Genomic DNA, 23,891 nt, shown 5'->3' on the forward strand with positions numbered 1-23,891 from the left:
AGGGAGACCAGTACTGTACATAATATACCATTTGCCTCCCTGCTTGCTTTCTGTATCAACAAGTCATCTTTCATGGGCATAGACACCCAGGTGCCTCTGAACACCTGAGCAAAAATAACAAACTGTTGGAGGAACACAGTGGGTCGGGCAGCATCTGTGGAGGGAAAGGACAGACGATGTTTCGGGTTGAGACCCTTCTTCAGACTCTGAACACCAACCTTTCAATCTCTCACAACAAATATATTTGATATATCTTTTATTTATTGATATCAACAAGGATGCCTTCACATTTTCTGCCATGGCCTTGCCCTTTCACTTACCTTCCCAATACCTCTGGGGCCTCTGTACATCATCCTGACTACACACGCTGTCACCCTGCTTTGTGTCATCTTTGAATCATCGGTTGTGTCAGGCACATGGGACTGTGCAGCAGGACAGAAGCGGGAGCTTTGTGCTGCAAAACCATCACCCATCTTTTTGATCTGCCCTGCTTTGAAATGATCAACATTTAATGATCTCTGACTGATGAAATCTTGCTGCCTCCCCGGTAACATATTTGAGCAGTTTTAATATTCCTGACGCTTTTAATTGTAAACTCTAATTAATTGTTTATCAGCTTGCCCCTCTCCTTGCTCTTCACAATCAGGGGCCAAGACTAAATAAGAGAACACAATGCTGATAATTACATGCCCTGGTTAATGATGTGCCATCGCAGTTCAGCATTCATTACCATATAGTGTACACACACAGCTCTAATTCATAGTTTATGGGAACATATGGGTGGTGGGACTAAAGCCTGTAGTTAAGGGTATAGAGGAATGTTATTCCCTAATTAGAGTCCCATTTATTCCATGAATTGCGAGCATGTTGGGTGGTGTCTGTAGAAAGGACAAACTTTTAATTGAATGGTGCCTTTCAAGAGGACCCTCAAGTCCCTGACAGCCAACAAAATAATTCTGAAGGGTAATCTTTATTATAATGTGGAGGAACTGAATTTGCACACCGTAAACCAGTAAGATGATAACCAATTTAGTCATTTGGTTGAGGGTGAACTGGGGACAAAATAGGAAGAAAGCTCGCTGTGCAAATCCAGGGGAGAGGAGGGATAGGTCAAAGAAAACCAGCCCCAGCCCCACAGCAGCAGGAGATTAGTAATATCACCATCGGTTTGTTTTAAATGTATGAAGTCAATCTCTCCTTCGTTTTTATTATCCCTTTTCTATTTATAGCAGCTTATTTACATTTTACATTGATAGCTGTGCTTTTTTTTTACACACACTGAACATAAATTACGGGGAAATTGAGCGTTAAATGCCGCAAAAGGTATATTATTGTGTTTGCTGCTGATCGAAATATTAATCATGTCGATTGATTGAGATGAGTTTGTATTAGCACTCGGGCACCTGACTCAGCCTGGCTCTCTCCCTGCCCCTCCCCTCCCCCCGATGCATGGTACTGTGTGGCTACAGGGAGATGAGGTAATGTCTCGTTCAGCTGCAGCTCCTCACAATGCGTTTGACTGCAAGCGTTCAGTGGCCACTTTCCCCCATCTCATCCCCTGCACACAGCTCACCTGCACCTTCCCCACCGCGGCTGAGATACAGAATGATAAGAGGCAGGGGGGGGGGGGGGGAATGCTCCAATGCCTAACTATAATGAATCGGCGTGAAGTAAAATGATTGAGCAGCGACAGTCAGTGAATTACGAAGCAGGAAATTTGCTCATTTATGTTCTACGTTTCAGCATGAGTGTTATGCAGATTCGAATGAGTTTATATGTGTGTGTTTATCCATATGCTTGGCCGATGTTGGCGTGTCTGAGTATACTTGTCTATGAAAAGACACACAATGTAAGACTGGTGACTATAGCAGGAAGTTGCAGTAAAGCATTGGGACCATGGTGATTTACAGCGTTTACATATTGCCCCTACAGAGTCCGGTGACCAGAGCGAGGGGGCAAGCCCACGCTGTCCGCGCATTTTATTAAGGAACAGGCTTGGTATTCTAAAGCTGCAGGAAGCCTTTGGTTTCTCAGGTGTAACTACACTTTTATCACGTCTATACTTTAATGTTAAAGATAGTGTTGCATCTGACACTGTGTAATACATGGAACGCTGTGCCGCCAGGAGCAGGCTGCAAACAAATCCAACGTGAGGGGTGTTTCATATCAAATTTCCATCCTCTCATCAATTCCATTCCTTCTCAGTGCATGAGCCTTGCAGTGACTAAACATGGAGGTGAACCAAATCAGGGATACATCTACAACAGGAGATTCCCCACCACCTATTCACACCAGTTATCGACCTTCCTAGGCAGTTTTAAGGCCAAGGATGACTTAAAGTCAGACAGCTCGGGAACAAACCATTTGGCCCAACTGGTCCATGCCAACAAAGATGCCCCATCTAAACTAGTCCTATTTAATTTGTTTCCAATATGTTTGTGCTCTGAAGTGGCTGATGTACAATCTTTGTGGAATCCACACTGCCAAAGGCTGGCTTGTATGGCAGGGTGGTTGGGTGTGTGTGTCCCCGATGTCCCTGACCATCTATTTCTCTGTCCCTGGCAAGCCACTTCTCCTTATCCATTACATAACTCCACTGTTAATCCCCAGCCCCAACCCACCGCTCCCACTAAACATTTCCTTATGAAGTACTGAAAAGTAAGGAGCCCCCTGCAACTCAGATTTTAGTATGGGTAGATGTGAGATGTTACTTTGGGGGGGAAGGAGGGGATACAAAGATAACATGGGGTCATTGGTAGTAAGAGTAGCAGCAAGGGGGACAGGCAGCAAGAATACATGGGATTAGCAAGCTTGAAAATACACAGAGGGAGCTGGAACACCATGAGCATATAGTCGAGGAGCAAGAATGTGGGGTATGCCAAGTACAATACAGGAAGTAGCATGAACAGAGGGATCGGACAGTCACCCACACAAACTGGTGTGGAGGAGAAAGATGTTGCCACAGGTGAACACGTTTGTTGCAGAGAATAGCTTCAGTGGGGAGCAGGCCAATAGGGGGACAGGGAGAAGGACAGGGACTGGGGTACAGTTGAGAAAGTGGGGAGCAGGAACACAAACAGGAACCTGAGGGGCTCTAAGCTTTTCCCACTGAGAGTAGGGAAGATTCAAACAAGGGGACATGACTTGAGAATTAAGGGACAGAAGTTTAGGGGTAACATAAGGGGGAACTTCTTTACTCAGAGAGTGGTGGCTGTGTGGAATGAGCTTCCAGTGAAGGTGGTGGAGGCAGGTTCGTTTTTATCATTTAAAAATAAATTGGATAGTTATATGGACGGGAAAGGAATGGAGGGTTATGGTCTGAGCGCAGGTATATGGGACTAGGGGAGAATACGTGTTCGGCATGGACTAGAAGGGTCGAGATGGCCTGTTTCCGTGCTGTAATTGTTATATAGTTATATGGCTGTACCAAAGCCTTCCTGACATTTGTAGTTAATTTCACCAATGGATATTTTATCCCTTCTGTTCTAGTGAACTGCCTACAGAAACAGTGTAAAATCAATAACCTGTTAATAGAATCTGCATAATAGCACTGATGGTTGTGAACACATTTTACGGGAAGTGTTTTTGATGCATCGATGGTGAGTCACTTACTGAAATGTAAGCAGCTTACATTTCTTATGCCTAAACTGTGCTGGTCTCCAACAGTGCTTTCTACCTTTTCAATAATGCATGAAGTGCCCATTAGAATAGCATTTTACGTTTTCTGGATTAATCACAATGTTTGCTCATTCAGGATCTAACTTCAACCAAGTTCCACCATTTAGAATATTAATGCTATTCAGCCATGAACTCATATCAAATCCCATGATTTGAGAGAATAATTTCCATCACATCTGAAATTGCCAGGGTTCAAATTAAGAATGAAGGAGGATAATGCAATTACCATAATAATCTCACAATCAACTGCAGTCTATAAAATATGTAGAAGTGGCTTTGGGATGTGATTTACCAAGTGTGATTCAATACATCACTTTGGTACAATATGAACTAATGAATATTCAACCGGTTGTGCTAAACCAGAAATGATGTCTGCTTTATCAAAAAAGAGTTGATGTTTGTAAAGAATGCCCAGTCAGAGTCAATTATCGTCAGTATCCTCCAAGGAACTGATAGATGAGGATCGCCAGATTCTTTAGAAAATCTGAACCACGAGAACTCATTTGTCTGATCATTTTGAGGATTATGTCAGTAAAAATTACTTTTTCCTGTATTCTACAAAGCGCAGGAGTGTGGCGACTGTTTGCCTGCTGTTCCCAGCAGAGGATCTATTATCATCCGTTACAATCCGTCTACTCTTTTAAATCTCATTTCCAAGTACTTGTGTATGGCTCGATTGTACTCATGCATGGTATGTTTTGACAGAATCGCAGGCAGGACAAAGTTTTTCACTTTATCTCGGTACACATAATAATAATAAACCAACTCCAACCTATTAAATTAGGAATATTCTCAGCGGGTGCAGCAGCATCTATGGAGCGAAGGAAATAGGCAACGTTTCGGGCCAAAACCCTTCTTCAGTCTGAAGAAAGGTTTTGGCCCAAAACGTTGCCTATTTCCTTCGCTCCATAGATGCTGCTGCACCCGCTAAGTTTCTCCAGCATTTTTGTCTACCTTCCATTTTCCAGCATCTGCAGTTCCTTCTTAAACAAATTAGGAATATTCTTTGCCTATAAAAGCTATAGCTTCCAAATTGAGGCAATTACCAGGATTGAGACTAATTCACCCAGACATTAAGTGAAATTACAGAAACATCAGAATGCTACAGATTATTCCCCGCCTTTGTGCGAAAAGATCCCAGATTCCATTATTGGTCTATTCTAACTTAGCAAGATTCCACCAGGGAAAAAATGATAGAGTTTCAGTTAGTCACAGCTGCCCTGGTATAACAAAAGCAGAGAGAAGGAGAGGTTGAAGGAAATGGTAGGATTCCAGCTTGGTAGACTGCAATCCAGGGTCTTGCTCATGATAGTATGACTGGATGATATTGGATGACATTGGTTTCAGTTTGACATACCTCATCTCCAGATGATATTCACTATCTAAACACTAGCACAAAAGGTGCCCGCCTGAATGATGAATTAATGAATGAGCAACATTGGCAAAGGTCATGTTTTTAGTAAAGACAAGAGCCACATTGACGTCTCTAGCCTGTGTATTTTTCCCAGTAGCTCAGATAATGAAAAGTAATTATCTATTCAACAACACCCTGAACTACATCATGAAACTTTATCCTATTGGCAGTCTAATGGACCAGAATACTACAGAATTCTCAGTAATATCACGCTGCATTGCATTGATGATGAGACACTCAGTTTTTACAATGCCTGCCACACCCATGCTGATGAGGCTCCCAGTTACAACACCATTGTGACAGCAGTTCTGACTATACCAGTCTGATGCACCCATCTCTGATAATAAGGCTGCCTATTATAATGCAACATGTTAATAACATGGCTCCCCATTATAAAACTGAGAATTCCACTCTGTAGATAAGTCTTGGTTGTGCCACTGCGTGCTACATTCCATGATTAAAAAAGTTTGCAACCACAATTCAAAGGGGGAAATTTGCAGAGCCCAGAATAATCACCGGAGAAATTCATTTCTGAAAGAGATTATTCTGTTTGGCTTTCCTCAGTCACTTGTAGTTGAAATTAAGGTTATGACCTATTCTAACCAATACAAACAGCCTTTACACATCACACAGTGTGATTCTCTGGACCCTGAACAGATTAATATTGACCTAAACTGTAACTGGGAAATAGCAGACAAACCTGGTTTTCCAGTTATGACCTTTCTGATGCTGCTGCTGACCTTAACTGTCCTGAGATGGAACAGTTAATGGGGTCAGAGGCCGGATGCTGTTACCTTTTACTACAGAGACCAGCCTCTTGCTCCCAGGTGAATTCCAATTGGAGTTGTTTTATAGTGAGAAGAAAAGACAGCTATGTTTAGCGCTGAACTGGCATGCTGCCATTTCCAACAACTCAGTAGAAATATGATTTGAGAGAAATAAACCATGGGAAACCTTTGGCTTTATTGTCACCTCATTCAAAGAAAGATTTAGATGCATATAATATATTTTACAACCTCTACACATTATTACATTGTAAAGAAGGAAATTGGCCAGTTTTTCCCACAAACGTGAATGTGATAATGACGAACCAGTTGTTTTAATTAATGTTGGTGAAGAGACAAACATTAGCTAGAATGTACACAGCAATAGAGTTGATGCCTCACAGTGCCAGAGACCCCGAGTTCGATCTTGACTATGGGTGCTGTCTGTGTGGAGTTTGTAAGTTCTCTCTGTGACTGCATGGGCTTTCTCCAGGTGCCCCGGTTTTCTTCCACATTCCAATGACGTGCAGGTTTGTGGGCTAATTGGCTTCTGTAAATTTCCTCTAGTGTGTAGGATGCGATAGTGGGATAACATAGAACTAGTGTATGGGTGATCGATGATCCGAAGGGCCTGTTTCCACGCTGTATCTCTGAAAACTAAAACACTCAGGATTACCACTCAGGTCATCTTCTCAAAGGATGATTATGTCCTTTGATGACTATCTTGTTTTAATTTCTCATCTGAAGGACTGACACTGCGGCACACCCTCAGAACTGCACTGAAGTGTCAACCTGAATCCATAGGGGAAAATGGATGGCATATAGTCCACAATCTGTCCACTAGATGGGTCCATTGTTCCCACATTCTATGTCCTTATGGCATTCCTGAGCCCAGATCCTGTGTCCCTGGATGCAGCTCCTGGATGCTAGGGGCAGTAACGGGCAGCAAGACAAAACATGTTTTCAAGGTAACGATCACAAATTCAACCACAGCTTTAAACCAAACCAAACTGAACTGTGAGGTAATTATTTTCCAGTCTGCAATTCATTCTCGGTTTATCCCTGCAGCAGTGTCAGTTCGCCAGGGGAGCCTGAGCTTTGGGGAGAGGTTGGGTAGGCTTGGACTTTATATCTCGGAGCAAACGAGGCTGAGGGATGACTAGAGAAAACAGCAGAGTGGGAGCGAGTGGAGCAATGAGGAGGTGGTGCCATGGCACTAGTGTATAAATGTTTCTAAAAATATCCGTCTAGTTATATACAAATTAAAACAAAATGAGATTCTTGTGGTTGGCCCTCAGAGGTGGTTTGCACAGTAAAATCTGCCCCTCCCCTGAGAAAGGTTGTTCATCGTCAGTCTATATTATGTATTCAAATCTCTGCAATGGATTAGAATCGACAAACAAGATGAAAGTGCTACACCCTGGAAAAGAATGAAATCCTGTAGGATTTGCAACAAAGGAGAAAGAAACAAAGAAACAGCCACATTGGAGCTTCTGTTGTGTAAGTCCAGAGTGCATTGGTGAAAATGTGGAGGGGGGTGGGGGGGGGGGGGAAGAGTCGAGCAACAGGACAAACTGGTCTCTGCAACCAAGCGCAACTTGTATTTGAGCTTAAATATAACCTTTTCCTCTCAGAAGTCTGTGCAGGGACTGTCTGCAGATTCCCCCCTCACACACACACCGTCCCTGCTGAGACCACTGAGCCACTCACTAATATACAGACGTCATCTGTAGTGGATGCCTGATATCAACACAGCTTCCCATCACATATTCTCAAGTACATGAGCTGTAAAATGTAAAAGTGGAAGAAATGATGAACAAAATTGATAGTATACGGGACGCTGAATTTGCCAGTAAATAAACAGCAAATAATTTCTTCCTAAATCTGCAACCCTGGTGCAGGAGCAATTAATCCTTCAGCACAGACGTCACAGCTCAGCAGCGAATGGGAGCACACAGACTTGACACCACTGCACCAGCATGAAAAACAGTCACGAAACGAGTCACGTCATCTTAAACTGGAAGATAAAATCCTGGATTGTCTTCAAGGTAATAATCACAAACTCGACCAAACCAAGACGAACTGTTAAGTAATTAACTTCCAGTCTTCAGTTCACTCGAGGTTAACCCCATGTAGCAGTGACTATTCACTAAGCAATGTCCTGAGCTGCAGGGAGAGGTTGGGCAGACTTTATTCCTTGGAATGCTGGAGGCTGAGGTGTATAAAATCATGAGGGGAGGAGAGAGAGAGACTTCTCCCAGGTTAGGGGAATCAAGAACCAGGGATCATAGGTTTAAGGTGAGAGGGAAAAGATTTATAAGAACCTGAGGGGCAACTTTTTTCAACACAAAGAGTGGTGGGTATATTGACCAAGCTGTCAGAGGAAGTAGTAGAGACAGGGAGAACGAAATGATGAGCCAAGTGCAATTACAACAGTTGAAAGACATTTGGACAGGTACGTGGATAGGAAAGGTTTCAAGGGACATGGATCAAAACGCATGGAGTGAAAACGTCAAACGAGTTTGGATGTGGCATCTTGATAGTCATGAACAAGTTGAGCTGAAGGGCCTGTTTCTGTGCAAGTATAAATTGGATTCGGTAATGGCGCCTTCTGCATTCAAATATCTCTCAAGCATTATCTATTTGGCTCAAAATGTTGGAGTGACTCAGAGGGTCAGGCAGCATGTTGGAGAAAATGAATAGGTGACGTTTCGGGTCAAGACCCTTCTTCAGACACTTCAGAGACACTTTTCTCCAGAGATGCTGCCTGACCCGCTGTGTCTACTCCAGTATTTTGTGTCTATCTTCGGTCTATCTATTTGGCGTTTAAGAAGGAACTACAGATGCTGGAAAATCGAAGGTAGACAAAAGTGCTGGAGAAACTCAGCGGGTAAGGCAGCATCTATGGAGCGAAGGAAATAGGCAACGTTTCGGGCCGAAACCCTTTGGGTTTCGGCTCGAAACGTTGCCTATTTCCTTCGGTGTCTGAAGAAGGGTTTCAGCCCGAAACATCACCTATTCATTTTCTCCAGAGATGCTGCCTCACCCACTGAGTTTCTCCAGCACTTTTGTCTACCTACTCTCTATTTGGCTTCAGGCATGCAGAGGGGGGCAAGGGGAGGTGTGGGGAAGGGTACTTTGGACTAGGAGTCACTGGAAATTTAATAGGAAGCGAGGAAGTGGAAGCCATCACATTCCAGAGACTGGGAGAAGTAGAGGCTAAACTCTGGCACTGAAAAGGTTAAGGATTCTCTCTTTTTTCAGCGGGTTCTTTTTTTGCTGTGCATGTCATCGAGAAGGGGAGCTATTGGCTAGAAATGATGTCACCGCTACACCACAAAGGAAAAGCTCTCGTTGGTGCAGGGATAACACATTACAGCTGCTTGCTTGCTTGCTCGGATCTTCAATGTCATTTTCGCAGCAGACGTGCTTTTCTTTCCCGCACAGCTCAAACAATGTCCCTGTTACGGACAAAAAAGACAATAGCGGACGAAATATGTAGGAAGGAACTGGTTTACACCAAAGATAGACTCAAAATGCTGGAGTAACTCAGCGGAACAAGCAGCATCTCTGGGTCTCAGAGAGAGATGCTGCCTGCCTGTTCCACAGAGTTACTCCAGCATTTTGTGTCTATTTTAGAAGACAATAGCACGCGGCCTGAGGACAGATTACCACCAGAATTTCAACACATTCTTTGTCATAAATTGGTCTTTGGGTCCAATAGATTTTTTTTTTAAACATGCTCTCGGTGGAGACTGTTCGGCCCATCCAATTCCGTCCAACCTCTCCTAACCCCCGGCAATCTTTTGTTTATCCATATCTCTGCCATTATCTCCCGCCCCGAGTATTTGTCACAATCCCTTTCGAAACTTGTCTCTGAGTTATTTTTGCTGTCTCAGCGACAGCGCGTTCCCAGATCATCACTGGCTAGATTTCAACCTCTCCTTTCTCTAAAAAAAAAAGGGAGGAATTTCACGCAGCAACAACAACAAAAATTACGTCTCCCCGCTACAGTCGCACAGCTGATTGTGTTTTTATATCTGTAGTTGCTTTGGGTGTTTCAATGAAGATTCTAAACCATCGCCGGCGATTAGGAGCTAAATGAGCGTCGTGCCATTTCTCACTCGCTGTTTCCACAGAGGTGATAGTCTGTTATTTTAATGGGGTCTGTACCCGGCACCTGACTCGTCTATTAAACCGAAACTGCACATCGTTATTTCTTAGTTACGTCATCTTTTCAGAGGCAGTTTCTGTTATCATCTGAACACCTTTATTTTCTCCCCGAGGATTGAAATGGACACCAGTTACTAGTTCTGCCACCCCCATCTCGTGAAAGTGAACGTGAATTCAAGTATTCGGCACCGTATTTAAAATTGGGAACAAAATGATGTTCCTGCAACTAATTTAAAGAGCCATGCCTTGCCTCTAGTGCTTGAGAAACATACATTGGAATGGCCGGCCCAGATTACCGATCCATTAGCTGCCCCCATCACATTGTAAATGGATTGGAACTCTCTGTACTTCCATGGGAATTCAGATTTTTTTAATTTTCACTTTACATGTGAATTCATTTCCACAGGTCACTTTTTGGAAACTTTGTAGAACTTACTGCTGTGCGGTTGAAGGCAGCGTGGGTGGGTGGGTGGGGCGGCAGCAGCTCTCTCTGTTTTTCTACCTTCTCTCTGTTTTTCTACCTTCTCTCTGTATGAGATCGGTTTTCTAATGGAGCCTGAAATGTCGTGTGAGTGGCCAAGTGTCTGCATTTCAATGTGTGATCAATAAAGCGGATAATGTTTTCCTGGAGCAAAAATGTGCAGTGCACGTTGCAATTATAAAGAACACATTTAGAAAGAACGAAATTACAATGCAAATACACTCATTTGCAGTACATCTTGCACCCCCCTCCCCCTCGGGCCTATTTATAAATACACTGCTGATGGAGCTGAATCATTGAGACACAGATATAACTGCTCAATTCCTAATCTGTGTTGTGTGTCTGTGTGTGTATTTTGGTGATAGATTGCAGAAGGGAGGCAGATAGATAGACTGTTGTCTCCGCTGATCCTTGCTTGGAAACTCATCTGAGTGTAATTGGGACGAAGACCTCTGACTACAGCTGCGATTATCCTGTGATGAAATAACCTCTAAGCATTAAGACCAGCATGGTAGGGTTTGACCAAGGGCATTTGTTACACGGAACATGAACAGATCCCGCTGTGAACAGGTATTTCCTAGGCAGGGTTAGGTGGGTGGGGATGGGGTGGAGGGCTCTGGGCAATGAAATGGGCATGGATCAGTATTCTAAATCTTAGGTCCCATGGACTGGGGCAATCTCTGGATTTAGGCATTCTTTATGAGGAGAGAGCAGAGTTGTTGGCCACCTCAATGCTGACCTTAGGGAATGGTTATTTGTCAGGCGCTGAAGGACAATAGTCGTCATCAGAATCCTTAACAAAACGAAAGTAAAGATGAAACATTATATTAATGTTGAATACTGGCGCACGGAGAAGGGGATATGTTACTGAACGATGTTTTCATTCCCCACGCTAATGCAGCTGTCCCACGCCGTCATTAGCTCAGCCACATTACAAGGAAGCGACTGAGCATCCGTCTACTTCACACTTTCCATACACCACACCTGTCCTTACAATAACATGGCAGAATCTCCAAAGCACGCATCCTATATTCATCTCTCTGAGTGAGTGGGTTTTTTACGCTCCCTCGGTCACGGCATTTCCTCCTGATGTGACAAGTGCTGGCTTACTGGAATTGCTCCGAACTATTTCCTCCAAGTCTTGTTTCTTCTGCCAAGTATGGGCGTGGGACTGGTTCAAATATTCCCGCAGTGAGGAACCGCGGTTCTCTGGTGCTTTAGCTCACTGCTGATCATCCTCTGAGTGTCACCGTATGGACCATCCATACAATTGTCCAGACCTGGCTGAATGTGTTCTTGGCCGGACCAGAAATCGAAGTAGAGACTGAAGGAACTGCAGATTCTGGGATCTTGAGCAAAGCACAAAGTGTTGGAGGAACTCACCGGATCCTGGCCCGAAACATTGTCTATCCATTCCCTCCACAGATGCTGCCTGGCCCGCAGAGTTCCTTCCTTTGTGTTTTGATATTAAGCTGCCCAACGCAGAGGGGGTGGCAATTCAACTGGAGGGTTTCTTCCTTGGTAACCACCACCTCCCATCGCCACCAATGTGTTTGTAAACCGGCTCATTTACTAACTGTGGGGCGATGATCCTTCCGTCACTTCCACTTGTATTAAGGCGGGGGTTAGGGGAGAAAGAGGGTGGCAAGGATGGGGGTGCGGTGGAATGATCAGCCATGGTCACATTGAATGACAGTGCTGGCTCGAAGGGCCGAATGGCCTACTCCTGCACCTATTGTCTATCGTCTATTGGCCAGTATTGAATGAACTGGTGCGTTGGTCAACAGCGAGTATGAAACCTAGACTTGAATCATGACGGTTCAGGTACCGAAGTAGAGACTGAAGGAACGACAGATTCTGGGATCTTGAGCCATATTTCAAATTCCAGCAGAAGTCAGCGAGGACACGAAGCAGAGTCACCGCATGACATCACCGAGTGCATGGACTGATCGTGGAAGATCAACAGTTCCATCACACACTGGATCAGGCACCGAGCCAGTCACTGCCACTCGCCTTGTATCTGTCCCATGAGTATGTGTGCTTTTGTGACCCTATAGATATGCGCCTTTGTGTTTCCCCGAGGGTCTGGGTTTTAGCTTTGTCTCACTGTGTGTCCGCGCGTACCTCTCCCTCCATGCCTCTATGTCTCTGTCCCTATACACAGCCCATTGCGCCTCTTCATCCAAGTCACATTTTCTTGGTTATGTCTCAGTTTCTCCCCAGATCTGAATCATTCCCATCTCCGTCTCTTTGCATCTTTTGTGGCTATCCCTCCGAATAGCATTATGTGTCTATATCTGCCTATACTGTTTGACCCTGGTCCACCCCTCTCCCATTCTGCTAGGTACCCCGTGCATCGACCACTCAGATTGTCCAAGTGTAATTTCAGAAATTGCTTGTGTATGTATATGTATATCACCCTTGTACCATACTCTATAAAAAACAACCTTTACTGCCATTTGTTTAACTGTAATCCACCCGTACAGTAATTCTTAATAGTGTATAAAATATATACACATATAATGTTGTTGATTCAAACGCTATCTGTAGAAGTGTACAAAGCCAACGCGATGGGATTGCTTAAGGAATCCAACCTTCTCTCAGTAGAAGGCAAGCAGGCAGGATGGAACAGTTTACAATGACTACCTGGCAAATCTCATTCATAAAGTAGCGGTTTGCAGAATGCCGGCACCGTGTGCAGCTGCAGCCCCGCATCCCTCCCCATGTGTGGGGACCGCATGCCACAGCCAGGCGAGCTGCACAGTGTTGCCTGTGTTTCATGCTATCCTTCCTTACCTGGACTTGCATGAAGGATCCTCGGTAGAAGCAGCACGCTGCCGCCGAGATGGCGCTCCACAAACTGCACTTGTCAGTCATGTTCGCTTCCTCCAAAGAGATGTGTGTAATCCAGGATCTTAACAAGAACTGACCCGGGTTCCTCCCACACCCTCGGCTTGAATTACTGCCTGATATCTCGCGGTGCCGTTACACACACAGATAGCTACATATGCTGAATGAGGATGAGGGAGGGGGGGGGTCTGGTGCAGTCGCGGAGATGGTGCTGGGCACGGGAGCATCACCCTCCTGACAATCCGCGGCACCGCCACGATTCGCCAATGACTGTCAGGAGCTGCCTCCCAGCTCATGAAAATGCAATCAAGTCCCAGCGGGAATTGACGGGGAGCTGGTGATGGAGGTGGGGGAGAGGGGGAAGGATGGGCGAGTCCACCTCGAATCACCCACCCACTCACTCGCCAACTCTAGTCAGAACACTTCCCCTGAGATGCAAGCCCACAGCCCAGCCCCTCTGCCCCGGGCACCGGCTGACGCCAAGAGCGAGGCTCTTCACTCCGGGTTCTCTTGGAGAGGGGGGTAGTGGTAAAGGGCAGGAAAAGACAAGGGAACGGATAAAGCAGCCGCTATCTGCTCAGGCAGCCTCGCAGCCCGCGGTGCCCACACACTCAGGCACCACGCGTTGGCTGCAGCTTCATTCAGCGAGTGAGCAGACAGACTGTTCATTAACTAACGCAAGCTGCAGCCGGGGTCTGTGCAGACACAACGGGCTTCGCCCTCACCCCCGCGTAAACTGGCTGCTCCCCACTTCGCACTTGTACCCAGACCCAGCTCGTCCCCCGCATCTCTCTCTGCCCCATTGCACAAAGGTGGGGACGGCCCGGGATGACCGCTCACACAGGTGCAAGGGCCGGGCAGCTTGTGTGCGTGGGGAGAATTGGAGTTGGTTTCGGACTGCTGGAAATCACACACAAATTCACACCACACCGACGCAGGCCCTTCAGCCCACTATGTCCATGCAACCCGTTATACTTCTCTGCACTAATCCCATTTACCCCTATTGGGTACATAGGGTTGTTAGTGCAGATAGTCTACTTGGTGCTTGTTAAATGTGACAGTGTCTACCTCCAATATACCCAACACCTCCAATCCAAGCAACATCCTGGAGAATCTCCTCAACACTCATTCCAAGCCAATCACATCCTTCTTACAAGTATTTTAATCAGTCTGAAGAAGGGTCCTGACCTGAAATGTTACCTATCTATGTTCTCCCGAGATGCTGCCTGGCCCGATGAGTTACTCCAGTACTTTGTCTTTTTTTGTAAACCAGCATCTGCAGTTCCTTGTTTACCCAGTATTTTATAACGTTGTAATTTGACATCCCATCCATCATTCTATGCAACATTTGAAGTATTGTTGCAATTCTATGCAGTGGGTAAATTTTGTAAATTCCCTACAATATATACAAGTTATCATAAAAACAGAAAATGCTAGACATACTCAGCTGAACAGTAGTATTTGTAGAGATAAATTAAGAATTAACATTTCAGAACAACGGTTTCACTCTCTGGAGATGCTGCCTGTCCTGCTGAATGTTTCCAACATTTTCTATTTTATTTCAGATTTCCAACATCTGTAGTCACGTTGCTTTCTCACTTTTCAACAAGTCACATCAAAGCACTTAGGGACTTAATTCCACAATTTCAAGTGACCAGTCTGATCAGTTTGATCTAAGCTCATCAACCTGCAATGTGAATCCTGTTTTCCTCCCACCACAGATGTTGCCATACCTGCTAAGTATTTCTAGCATAGTTACACAAAAATGCTGGAGAAACTCAGCGGGTGCAGCAGCATCTATGGAGTGAAGGAAATAGGCAACGTTTCGGGCCGAAACCCTTTCTAGCATTCTCTGCTTTATCTCAGGTCCAAAATCAGCGATGTTTTATATCTCACAGTTATCACATTTAACTCTTTCTCTCAATCTCCTGTTTTCATTCATCTCCTTCCAGTTCTGTCCCCTCCAGGTAGATCAACTGGTCAACAAGTCTCCACCATTCTCTGCCTCTCAGCCTGCGCACTATTGCATGCACCTGTGGCGAGTAAGAATTTCATTTTTCCATTGTCAGTACATTTGACAATCAAACACTCTTGACTCTTGCTCTCTCTAACACTCTCACTGCTGTGCTATTTAAAACAGGTTTGATTGCCAATTCTTCTCAATTCTGATGAAAGTTCCTTGACACAAAGCATTAACTCCACTCCTCTCCCAACTGATACAGCCTGACCTTATACCTGTTCATAAAATTAAGAGGGACAAAAATAGGATGGACAGTCAGTTTTCGCAGTACAATGCAGTTTACAATTGGGGACACAGGTTTAAGGTGAAAACAGAGACATTTCAGGAGGATTTGAGTGAGGGGTAGGTTTTTCCACACAGAGGGTGTTGAATATCTGTAACAAGTTGCCGGAGGAAGTGGTGGAGGCAGAAACAGTTATAATATTAAAAATAAATTTGGACAGATACTGGGAAAAGAAAAGCATAAAGGGATATGAGCCGTACATGAGAAAATATTAGGAATGAACGAGATGGTATAAAAGGATTCTATGAACTGTTGAGTTTTTCTAACATTTTCTATGTAATATATTCCAATAATCCAACATTCTGGGGACTTCAGGTGCCAGACTGGCAGATTTTCCCGATTTTTGGATGTACTTCTATTAATTTGTAAACAAACATAATAACAATATCCGCAGATGACACCTGACTGAGGAAGGGACCTGACGTGAAGCATTGTCTGTTCATATCCTACACAGATGCTGCCTGACCCACTGAGTACCTCCAGCACGTTGTGTGTTGCTCAAGATTCCAGCATCTGCAGTTCCTAGTGTCTCCACTTTACTGCTCCACTGTGAATCTTCTCAAGTTTGTCCTGTTTGAAGAAGTTCTCCTCCTCTCTCTGCCAGGAGCTCTGTGAGACCCTCTCTCACTACACCCCTTCTATGATTCCTGCTAATCTCTTGCTGTTATCCACCTATCACTTGTCTGGATTAGTTCTGCTCCACCTCCCTTATACATCTTTCTCACCATCAATCTGAAGAAGGGTGACAACCCAAAACATCATCTGTCCATTCCTTCCACAGAGAGTGCCTGACCCGCTGAGTTCCATGAGCACTTTATGTGTGTGTGTGTGTGTGTGTGTGTGTGTGTGTGTGTGTGTGTGTGTGTGTGTGTGTGTGTGTGTGTGTGTGTGTGTGTGTGTGTGTGTGTGTGTGCGTGTGTGTGTGTGTGTGTGTGTATATATATATACTGGATGAACAATTGTAGAAATAAGGAACTGCAGATACTGGTTTACCAAGGAAAGACACAAAATTCTGGAGTAACTGAGCAAGTCAGAACATAGATAGGTGATTATTCGAGTCTGAAGAAGTGTCCCGACCCAAAACATCACCTAATCATGTTCTCCAAGGATGCTGCCTGACCTGATGAATTACTCCAGCATTTTGTGTCTTTTCTTGGATGTGCCATTTTCATCTATAAAACATGTTGGTCTTAACTGGATCAGGAATAAATAGGGTTATAAGAATAAATGTAAAGCGGTGGCTAAAATAAAGTGAGAGGAAATCCTGTTAATAATGTCAAATTGTCCATATGCTAAAATACATGAAGTTTAAAACAAAAAAAGGATTGTAAGGATTGTGTATGGATCACGATTATTAGAATAAATTAATCACTGTAGGATTTTAAAAGAGAAATGTTGGTCAGAGCAAAAGGAAGGTGAAGCATTAAAGCAAGCAGAGGTAAAATAATTCCAGTACATCAGTAAGACAAAAGTGAATCTACATTAGAAAAGGAAAGTACTTAAGGATCAATAACAAAAGCAATAGCATTCAGACCACCCATAGAATATAATATTAATGGGGAATTTTAACCCCACTGAAACTGACAGGCAGAAGAGCAGGTAAAGAGGATAAGGAAATGGTGTTCATAAAGGGTGTAGACTACTTCACTAAAAGGAAAGACTCACCACCTGATCTGGCAATGGTGAATGAACCAGAGCTGGAAAGAGATGAGCATCCAGTAAAAATGACTGTAACATAATTGGCCTCAAGAGAAAAGTTGAGGATAATAGATCGTTTATCAGCAGGTTATGGTGGTTGGATAAGGAAACAATGGAAGACGGCTCCAACACCACTGGCCTCAGCGATACCTGCATTGACTGATTACTGAATCTTTTCTTTGTGAATGTTCCGTAATTTTATGAAATTGTGATTATGTAATTTATATAATAAATGTAACAACAAGAAAAGGTGCGGCATCTTCAATAGCAGAGTGTTCAAATTATCCAAAAAATATAATTGTGTAACTATCCATATAAATACTGTGTAACATGTATCGGGTAAGCATTACTCCAATGATGCTTTTAGTGTAAACTCACCCCTTATCATACTCTTTAAAACGTGTTATTTTTCAATCACTATGATTGCTCAACACCTCCCTAACATCCCCATCTTTTCCATGTGCATGATCCAGTGTTAATTGATTTATATACAAGTGTATGAGTTGTATTCATTGAGATTCCTTTCTCTCAAAGGATTGCGGGTCTTCTAGTTATTATGCAAATAGTCAGCTTGCTTAGTGTAGAAGGGCATCCAATATGGGCTCAACTGGGCACAAGCACGTTGTTTCTCTTTACATTGTTTGCTTTGGTGCCTGTAATTTATGTAGGATTGATTGTTTCCTTGTAACATGCCATCCATTAGCACTTCAGCTAAGGTCAAATAATTCAGTGGCTAGCAGGACCCTGCCAATCACCATTGTCCCCAGTGGCAATCCAGTGCATAACTAACTACAGGTTCACAATCTCTTATCCGAAAACCTTGGGACCAGACACTTTTCGGAATTTTTCGGATTTCGGAATGGAAGATTTTTAGCGTAGATTTTAACGTTTTGCGGCCAGGAGTGCTCGGCTCGTGGCCGCAAGGTCGCGAGTTTGCGCCTCGATCCCGGCAGTTAAAAATGTTCGGTTTTCGGAGCTTTTCGGTTTTCGGAATTTCAGATAAAAGATTGTGATAATTGGTAACAGCAGAAACTTGTTCCTCTGACTTCACAATTTACAACTCTTCTATCCTTCTATCTCACAACTTTTGCTTTTTCATCTCTGACCTTTGTCCAACCATCTGCCTATCAACACCCATCTAATGACCCACTTTAGAAATCTTGATATCTAATAGCTTATTTGTACATGACATGGAACGAGTGTTAATGCTGCCTATTAATTCTTATTGCCTCCAATGGTATTAGTCTCTTATTTCATGTTAATGATTCTGCTGGATGATAAGTTGGATGAAGAAGGACTGAACGGAACAGAACAATCCATAGCGAATTGGATCATCTATATTTAGGAATCCAAGGCCATGCGTTAAGAGACATTTAATTCTATAAAGATCTTTGGCAGACCTTTTTTTATTCTGAGGGAGAGAGAGAAATAGCATTTCCCTAATGATCACATCAGTGCCAAGGATTATAATGCTGCATTTAGTCATTGGTCATAAGAACTCAAGGAGCAGGATTGGGTATACTGCAAGACCCTTCAACAAGATCATAGCTAATCTGTTCTTTGGTCATCACTTCACATTCCTGCCCAATCCCCATAACTGTATTCCTAAATAATTAAAACAACTCGGTATTGGCACAGCATCTCAGGCTCTCTGGGTAGAGAATACTGGAGATTCACAATCCTCTAAGAGGAGAGGTTCCTCCTCAACTCAGTCTTAAGGGTCAATCATTTATTTCGAAACTGCACACTGCAAACCCAGGGTTACGCAGTAAAAGAAACATCTTCATAGCATTGACCTCATTTAGCTTCTCACAATTTTTATTTCAAGTGATCAGCATTTCCTCTTCAAAACTATAGAAAGTTTATGCCCACTCTGCTCAATCTTTCCTCAAGAGACAACTACCTCGCCTCAAAAATAAAGTAGCGGTAAATATTTTCAATGGGACAATTTTGTCCTTTCTTTTTACATCAACCTTCTCCTATTTCGTACATAGAACAGTTCAACACAGGCATGGGCCCTTCAGCCCACAATGTTTATGCCGTGCGTGATGCCCAGCTGAGTGTGATCTCATATGCCTGCACATGATTCATATCCCTTTATTCCCTGCACTTGCTTGTGTCTTTGTAAACGCCTCTTAAACACTACTATTGTATCTGCTTCCACCACCATTCCAGGCAATGCATTCCAGGCCCCCACCTGTGTAATAAAAACATGCCCCCCACTTCTCCAGTAAACTTTCCCCATCTCACCTTATAGCTATGCCCCCTAGTGTTGAACATTTTCACTCTGCGGAAAAAGGTTCTGACTGTCTACCATATCTATACCTCTCATAAAATGTAAATACTTCTATCAAGTCTCCCCTCAACCTCCTACATTCCAGAGAAAACAATCCAAGTCTATCCAACCTCTCCTTGTAGTTGAACCCCTCTAATCCTGGCAGCATTCTGGAAAACCTCCTCTTCACCCTCTCCAAAGTTTTGATATCTTTCTTGTAATACTGCATGCAATATTCCAAATGCAGCCTAACCAAAGTCCTATAGAGATGCATCATGACTTCCTGATTCTAAAGGGCCTGTTCCACGAGCATGCGACTGCATGCGGCAAGCGCGACCAAACCAGAAGCGGGGGCCGCGTGGAGGTCGAGTGAGTGACATGAAGTTCGAGTGAAGACCGCGGGAAGTTCGCGTGTGATGTACCCCGTTGAGACGGCTGCGGGCCGTCAGGCCATTGCCGCGCGGAATTTTTGAACGGTCAGTTTTTCGGAGCCCCGCGCGATGTTGGGACTAGCTCCGCACAACTCCATACGGCTCCGGCGAACGAAGTGGGACCGGCCCCGCGAGCCGTACGGCTCAAGCGACCACGTTAGGTCGTGCTTGCCGCATGGAGTCGCATGCTCGTGAGACAGGCCCTTTATATTCAATGACCCTCGCAACGAAGACAGGCGTATCGTATATGCCTTCTTACCACCCTATCTACTTGTGTTGCCACCTTTAGTGAGCTATGAACATGGACTCTACAATCCATCTGCACATCATGGCTGTTAAGGGTCTTGCCATCAACTGTACACTCTCGGCATACATTCAACCTCTCAAAGTGAAACATCTCACACTTGTTTGGGTTAAAGTCCATCTGGCATTTGACGGCCCATTTCTGGAGCTGATCCATATCTCACTGTATCTTCTGACAGCCTTCCTCTGCATGCAACTCCTCCAATTTTTGCATCAGCAGCAAACGTACTCACCAACCAATCTCCATGTCTAGGTCATTTGTATATATCACCAACAACAGAGGTTCCAGCACAAATCCCTGTGGAACTTCACTGGTCACAGACCTCCAGCCAGAATATCTACCTTCTGCCACAACCTTTCTTCTATGAATAAGGCCAGTTCCGAATCTTCACAGTCATTGTGAACCCCATATATCTAAATCTTCTGGATCAGCTACCATGAGGGACCTATCAAAAGCCTTACTTCTTTCCTTTACCTTCTGAAAATGTCAACCTGATGCAGTTGGAACCAATTTGCTCTTGGAAGCAAAACATGCATTGATATTTTTACTAGTATGATAACCTAGTGTGTATTGTATAGAGGTTACAAATCATATACTTGCCATTTACAGTTGTGTCTTGAAAGTATCCAAAGTGATTCCCTTAGTGAAACGTAACTTGGCCTGGTCTACAGAACTTGACTGAGATCTTAAAGGTCCTCGGACAACCAGAAATAAGTGTGCAAATATATATTTTAAATGGCATGATGCATCCATAAGGTGGGAGGTGAGGTTTCACTTTTACACAAAACATGCAAAGAAACAGCGAACATGAGAAAACAGATGTAGGAGTAGGCCACTTGGCCGGTCATTCCATACAATCATGGTTGATCTGCCCCAGATCCCATCTCCTCTTCTGTGCCAATTCATCACAGCCCTCAATTCCCTCATCTTTCAGAAATTATCTCCTACTCTTTATACACCTCCGATGATCCAGCCTCCACAATCCTCATGGGGTAAAGAATTCCAGATATTCACCACCCATTGTAAGAAAGGGGAAATCTTTCGTTGGATGCCGAATGTGCACCTCAGTATGGGGATATGATATTTTCTATATTTTTGGTCTGTCTCTTCCCCCCAATTTTCACCCGTAACGTAAATTGATCAGAAAATGGGACAAAGCATAAGCCAAGAACTTGACCCAATCCCACAATACAGACTGGACTATAAATTACTTTTATCCAGCTCACAAATCCTTTGGTCATGTTATTTTTGCTTTCTAAATGACATTTTGAATTTACATCTATAACTCCTTCAATGCAATATCTGGTTCAAACACTTGTCAATAATATTATTGAACGATGTTTTATCTAGGAGTGCTGGTGGCGACCTCAGCCATTGGCATGGGAATCCTCAAACGTTTGAAGATGCTATGTTCTGACTTGCTTGCTTTTCATCACCATCTCCTCTTCATTCTGGGAAAGGGGTGCAGCAGTTTAAAAATCAACCATAAGAGTGAACAGTAAACTTTTGGAGGCATTCGGCAGCATCTCTGTCGAGGAAAATGGACATCCAACATTTCAGTCTGAAGAAGGGTGCCGGCCCGAAACGTCATCTATGCATTCCCTCCACAGACTCTGCCTGACCTGCTGAATTCCAGAAATTTGTCTTGTACTCATAATTCCAGCATCTGTAGTTTCTTATGTCTCTAAGAGTAAACAACATTGGCATACTACTGGATCACATATAGAGCAGACTGAGTAAAAATAACGAGATTACAAATGACTGAAAGTCTGCAATAAGAGGAAATGAACAGATTAACAATTCTTGAGGTTTTTTTAGCCGGCTGCTAATCTTTTCATCATGAACCTCCACCAGGATAAAACCCCTGTCCCACGTTACCAGTTCATTCCAAGAGTTCTACCGAGTTTGCCCTGATTCGAACTCGGAGATTTACGGTAATGGCCGCTCGTCGGTACTCGGGGCTCTCGTGGACATTTTTCAACATGTTGAAAAATCTTCACGAGTCTTCCCGTGCTTACCTGCTGTTAGCGAGTCTTCCCGAGTACCTGCCGTTAGCGTTACGAGCCGCTAAGAGACGTCCCCGAGCTCCGACGTACCCGCTACGTTCATTCTCCGTGCTTACCCCGAGTTTGATTTTTTTTAAACTCGGGAGGGCACTTGGAATGAACTCGTACCGTGGGACAGGGCTATAGGGCTTGGATTATTTTGTGCTTGCAAGTCTCATCTTTTTTTCAGAATCAAGGTGTTATTGCCCACCCCTTTCCTTTCTACTTTGGACGTCATAGGTGAGGGAAACTCGGCATTTCCATTTGTTCAACACAGAAACTCTCGACTCCAATTGATCTTTATTTGCCTTTCACTGCCTTTGATTGTCATAGCTTACAAAGAACTCTTAAAAGAAACTGAACAAAACACACATTTAAAATAATGCCACAATGATTTTTCTTTCGGGCTACTGGAAGCAAAGGCCAAGACATTCATTCTTCTTTCCTGGAGATGATCCAGGAATGATTAAAGAAGGTTGATAACCATACTCAGAATTGCTGGCCCCAACTGCTATTTAACCTAAGGTACACAAAATTGCTGGGGAAACTCAGCGGGTGCAGCAGCATCTATGGAGCGAAGGAAATAGGCGACGTTTCGGGCCGAAACCCTTCTTCAGACCCCCTAATTTGAGGCAGCACAGTGGCGCAGTTAATGGAGCCAATGTTAATGGAGCCACAGCATCAGTGACCCAGCTTCACTCTCAACCTATGTGCAGAATTTGCACATTCTGCCAGTGACTCTGTGGGTTTCCTCTGCCTACTCCAGTTTTCTCCCACATTCCCAAGGTGGGGACATTAGCAGGTTAACTGGCTAGTGTAAATGTCCCTAGTGTGCGGGCGAGGGGTGGGATCTAGGAGGGATTGTTGAGAATGTGATAAAAATAAAATAGGGTTATTGTCGGATTTATGTAAGTCGGGAGTTGATGGTAGGTGCAGACTCAGTGGAGCCTAAGGTTCTGTTTCCATGCTGTACCTCTTTATGACTTTACAACTTTAACTTCCTCAATGCCGACTTGAAGATCAGACTGCCTCTGCTTCTGGTCTGTGGGGATGTGTTAGTCACTCGTAACCAGCTAAGCTTTTCACAGGGTAGCTGATTGTGTGTGGATTTGGAATGCAAAGTGATCCATCATTGACATGCCAGCGGATGGTGCTCGTTGTTCAACATATTGAATTGATTGTAAAGACATTAACCATTTCACGGTCTGAAATGGAACAGTCCCTCAGTGGGATAAACCCATACATCATTGTCCAGTCGTGGACACTCTGTCCTCTGACTTGTTCTATGATTCGGTTGTGAAGTGCAGTCCAGTGATTGCTTCATTGTTCTGTTGTACAATCAAATCCTTTCCTAAGAATCACAGGGAAGTTGATCTCAATTAATTTCCCATCAAAACAATATCACCGAATTTCATGGTGAACGGCAGTGGTTGGATTAGACCTCCTGTCTACTCAACCAATAAAGTTATGTGTCG

At 44.0% G+C, this 23,891-nt stretch overlaps 1 protein-coding gene across 4 annotated transcripts in view; it reads right to left on the reverse strand.

Moving 5' to 3' along the window:
- The window catches only part of sh2d3c (SH2 domain containing 3C), a 118,857-nt gene that overhangs the window by 26,771 nt on the left and 68,195 nt on the right, over window positions 1-23,891 (reverse strand). The window contains exon 1 of one of the 4 annotated variants that reach the window (XM_033048857.1): window positions 13,307-13,653. The exons of the other annotated variants lie outside the window; for them this stretch is intronic. Within the exon in view, the coding sequence (XP_032904748.1) occupies window positions 13,307-13,387 (81 nt within the window). The 5' untranslated portion in view covers window positions 13,388-13,653. Of the gene's footprint in view, window positions 1-13,306; window positions 13,654-23,891 lie in introns of those variants that run through there. 4 annotated transcript variants of the gene reach the window in all.

The sequence above is a fragment of the Amblyraja radiata genome, chromosome 32 (assembly GCF_010909765.2).
Source record: "Amblyraja radiata isolate CabotCenter1 chromosome 32, sAmbRad1.1.pri, whole genome shotgun sequence".
In the NCBI taxonomy this organism is placed as follows: Eukaryota; Metazoa; Chordata; class Chondrichthyes; order Rajiformes; family Rajidae; genus Amblyraja; species Amblyraja radiata.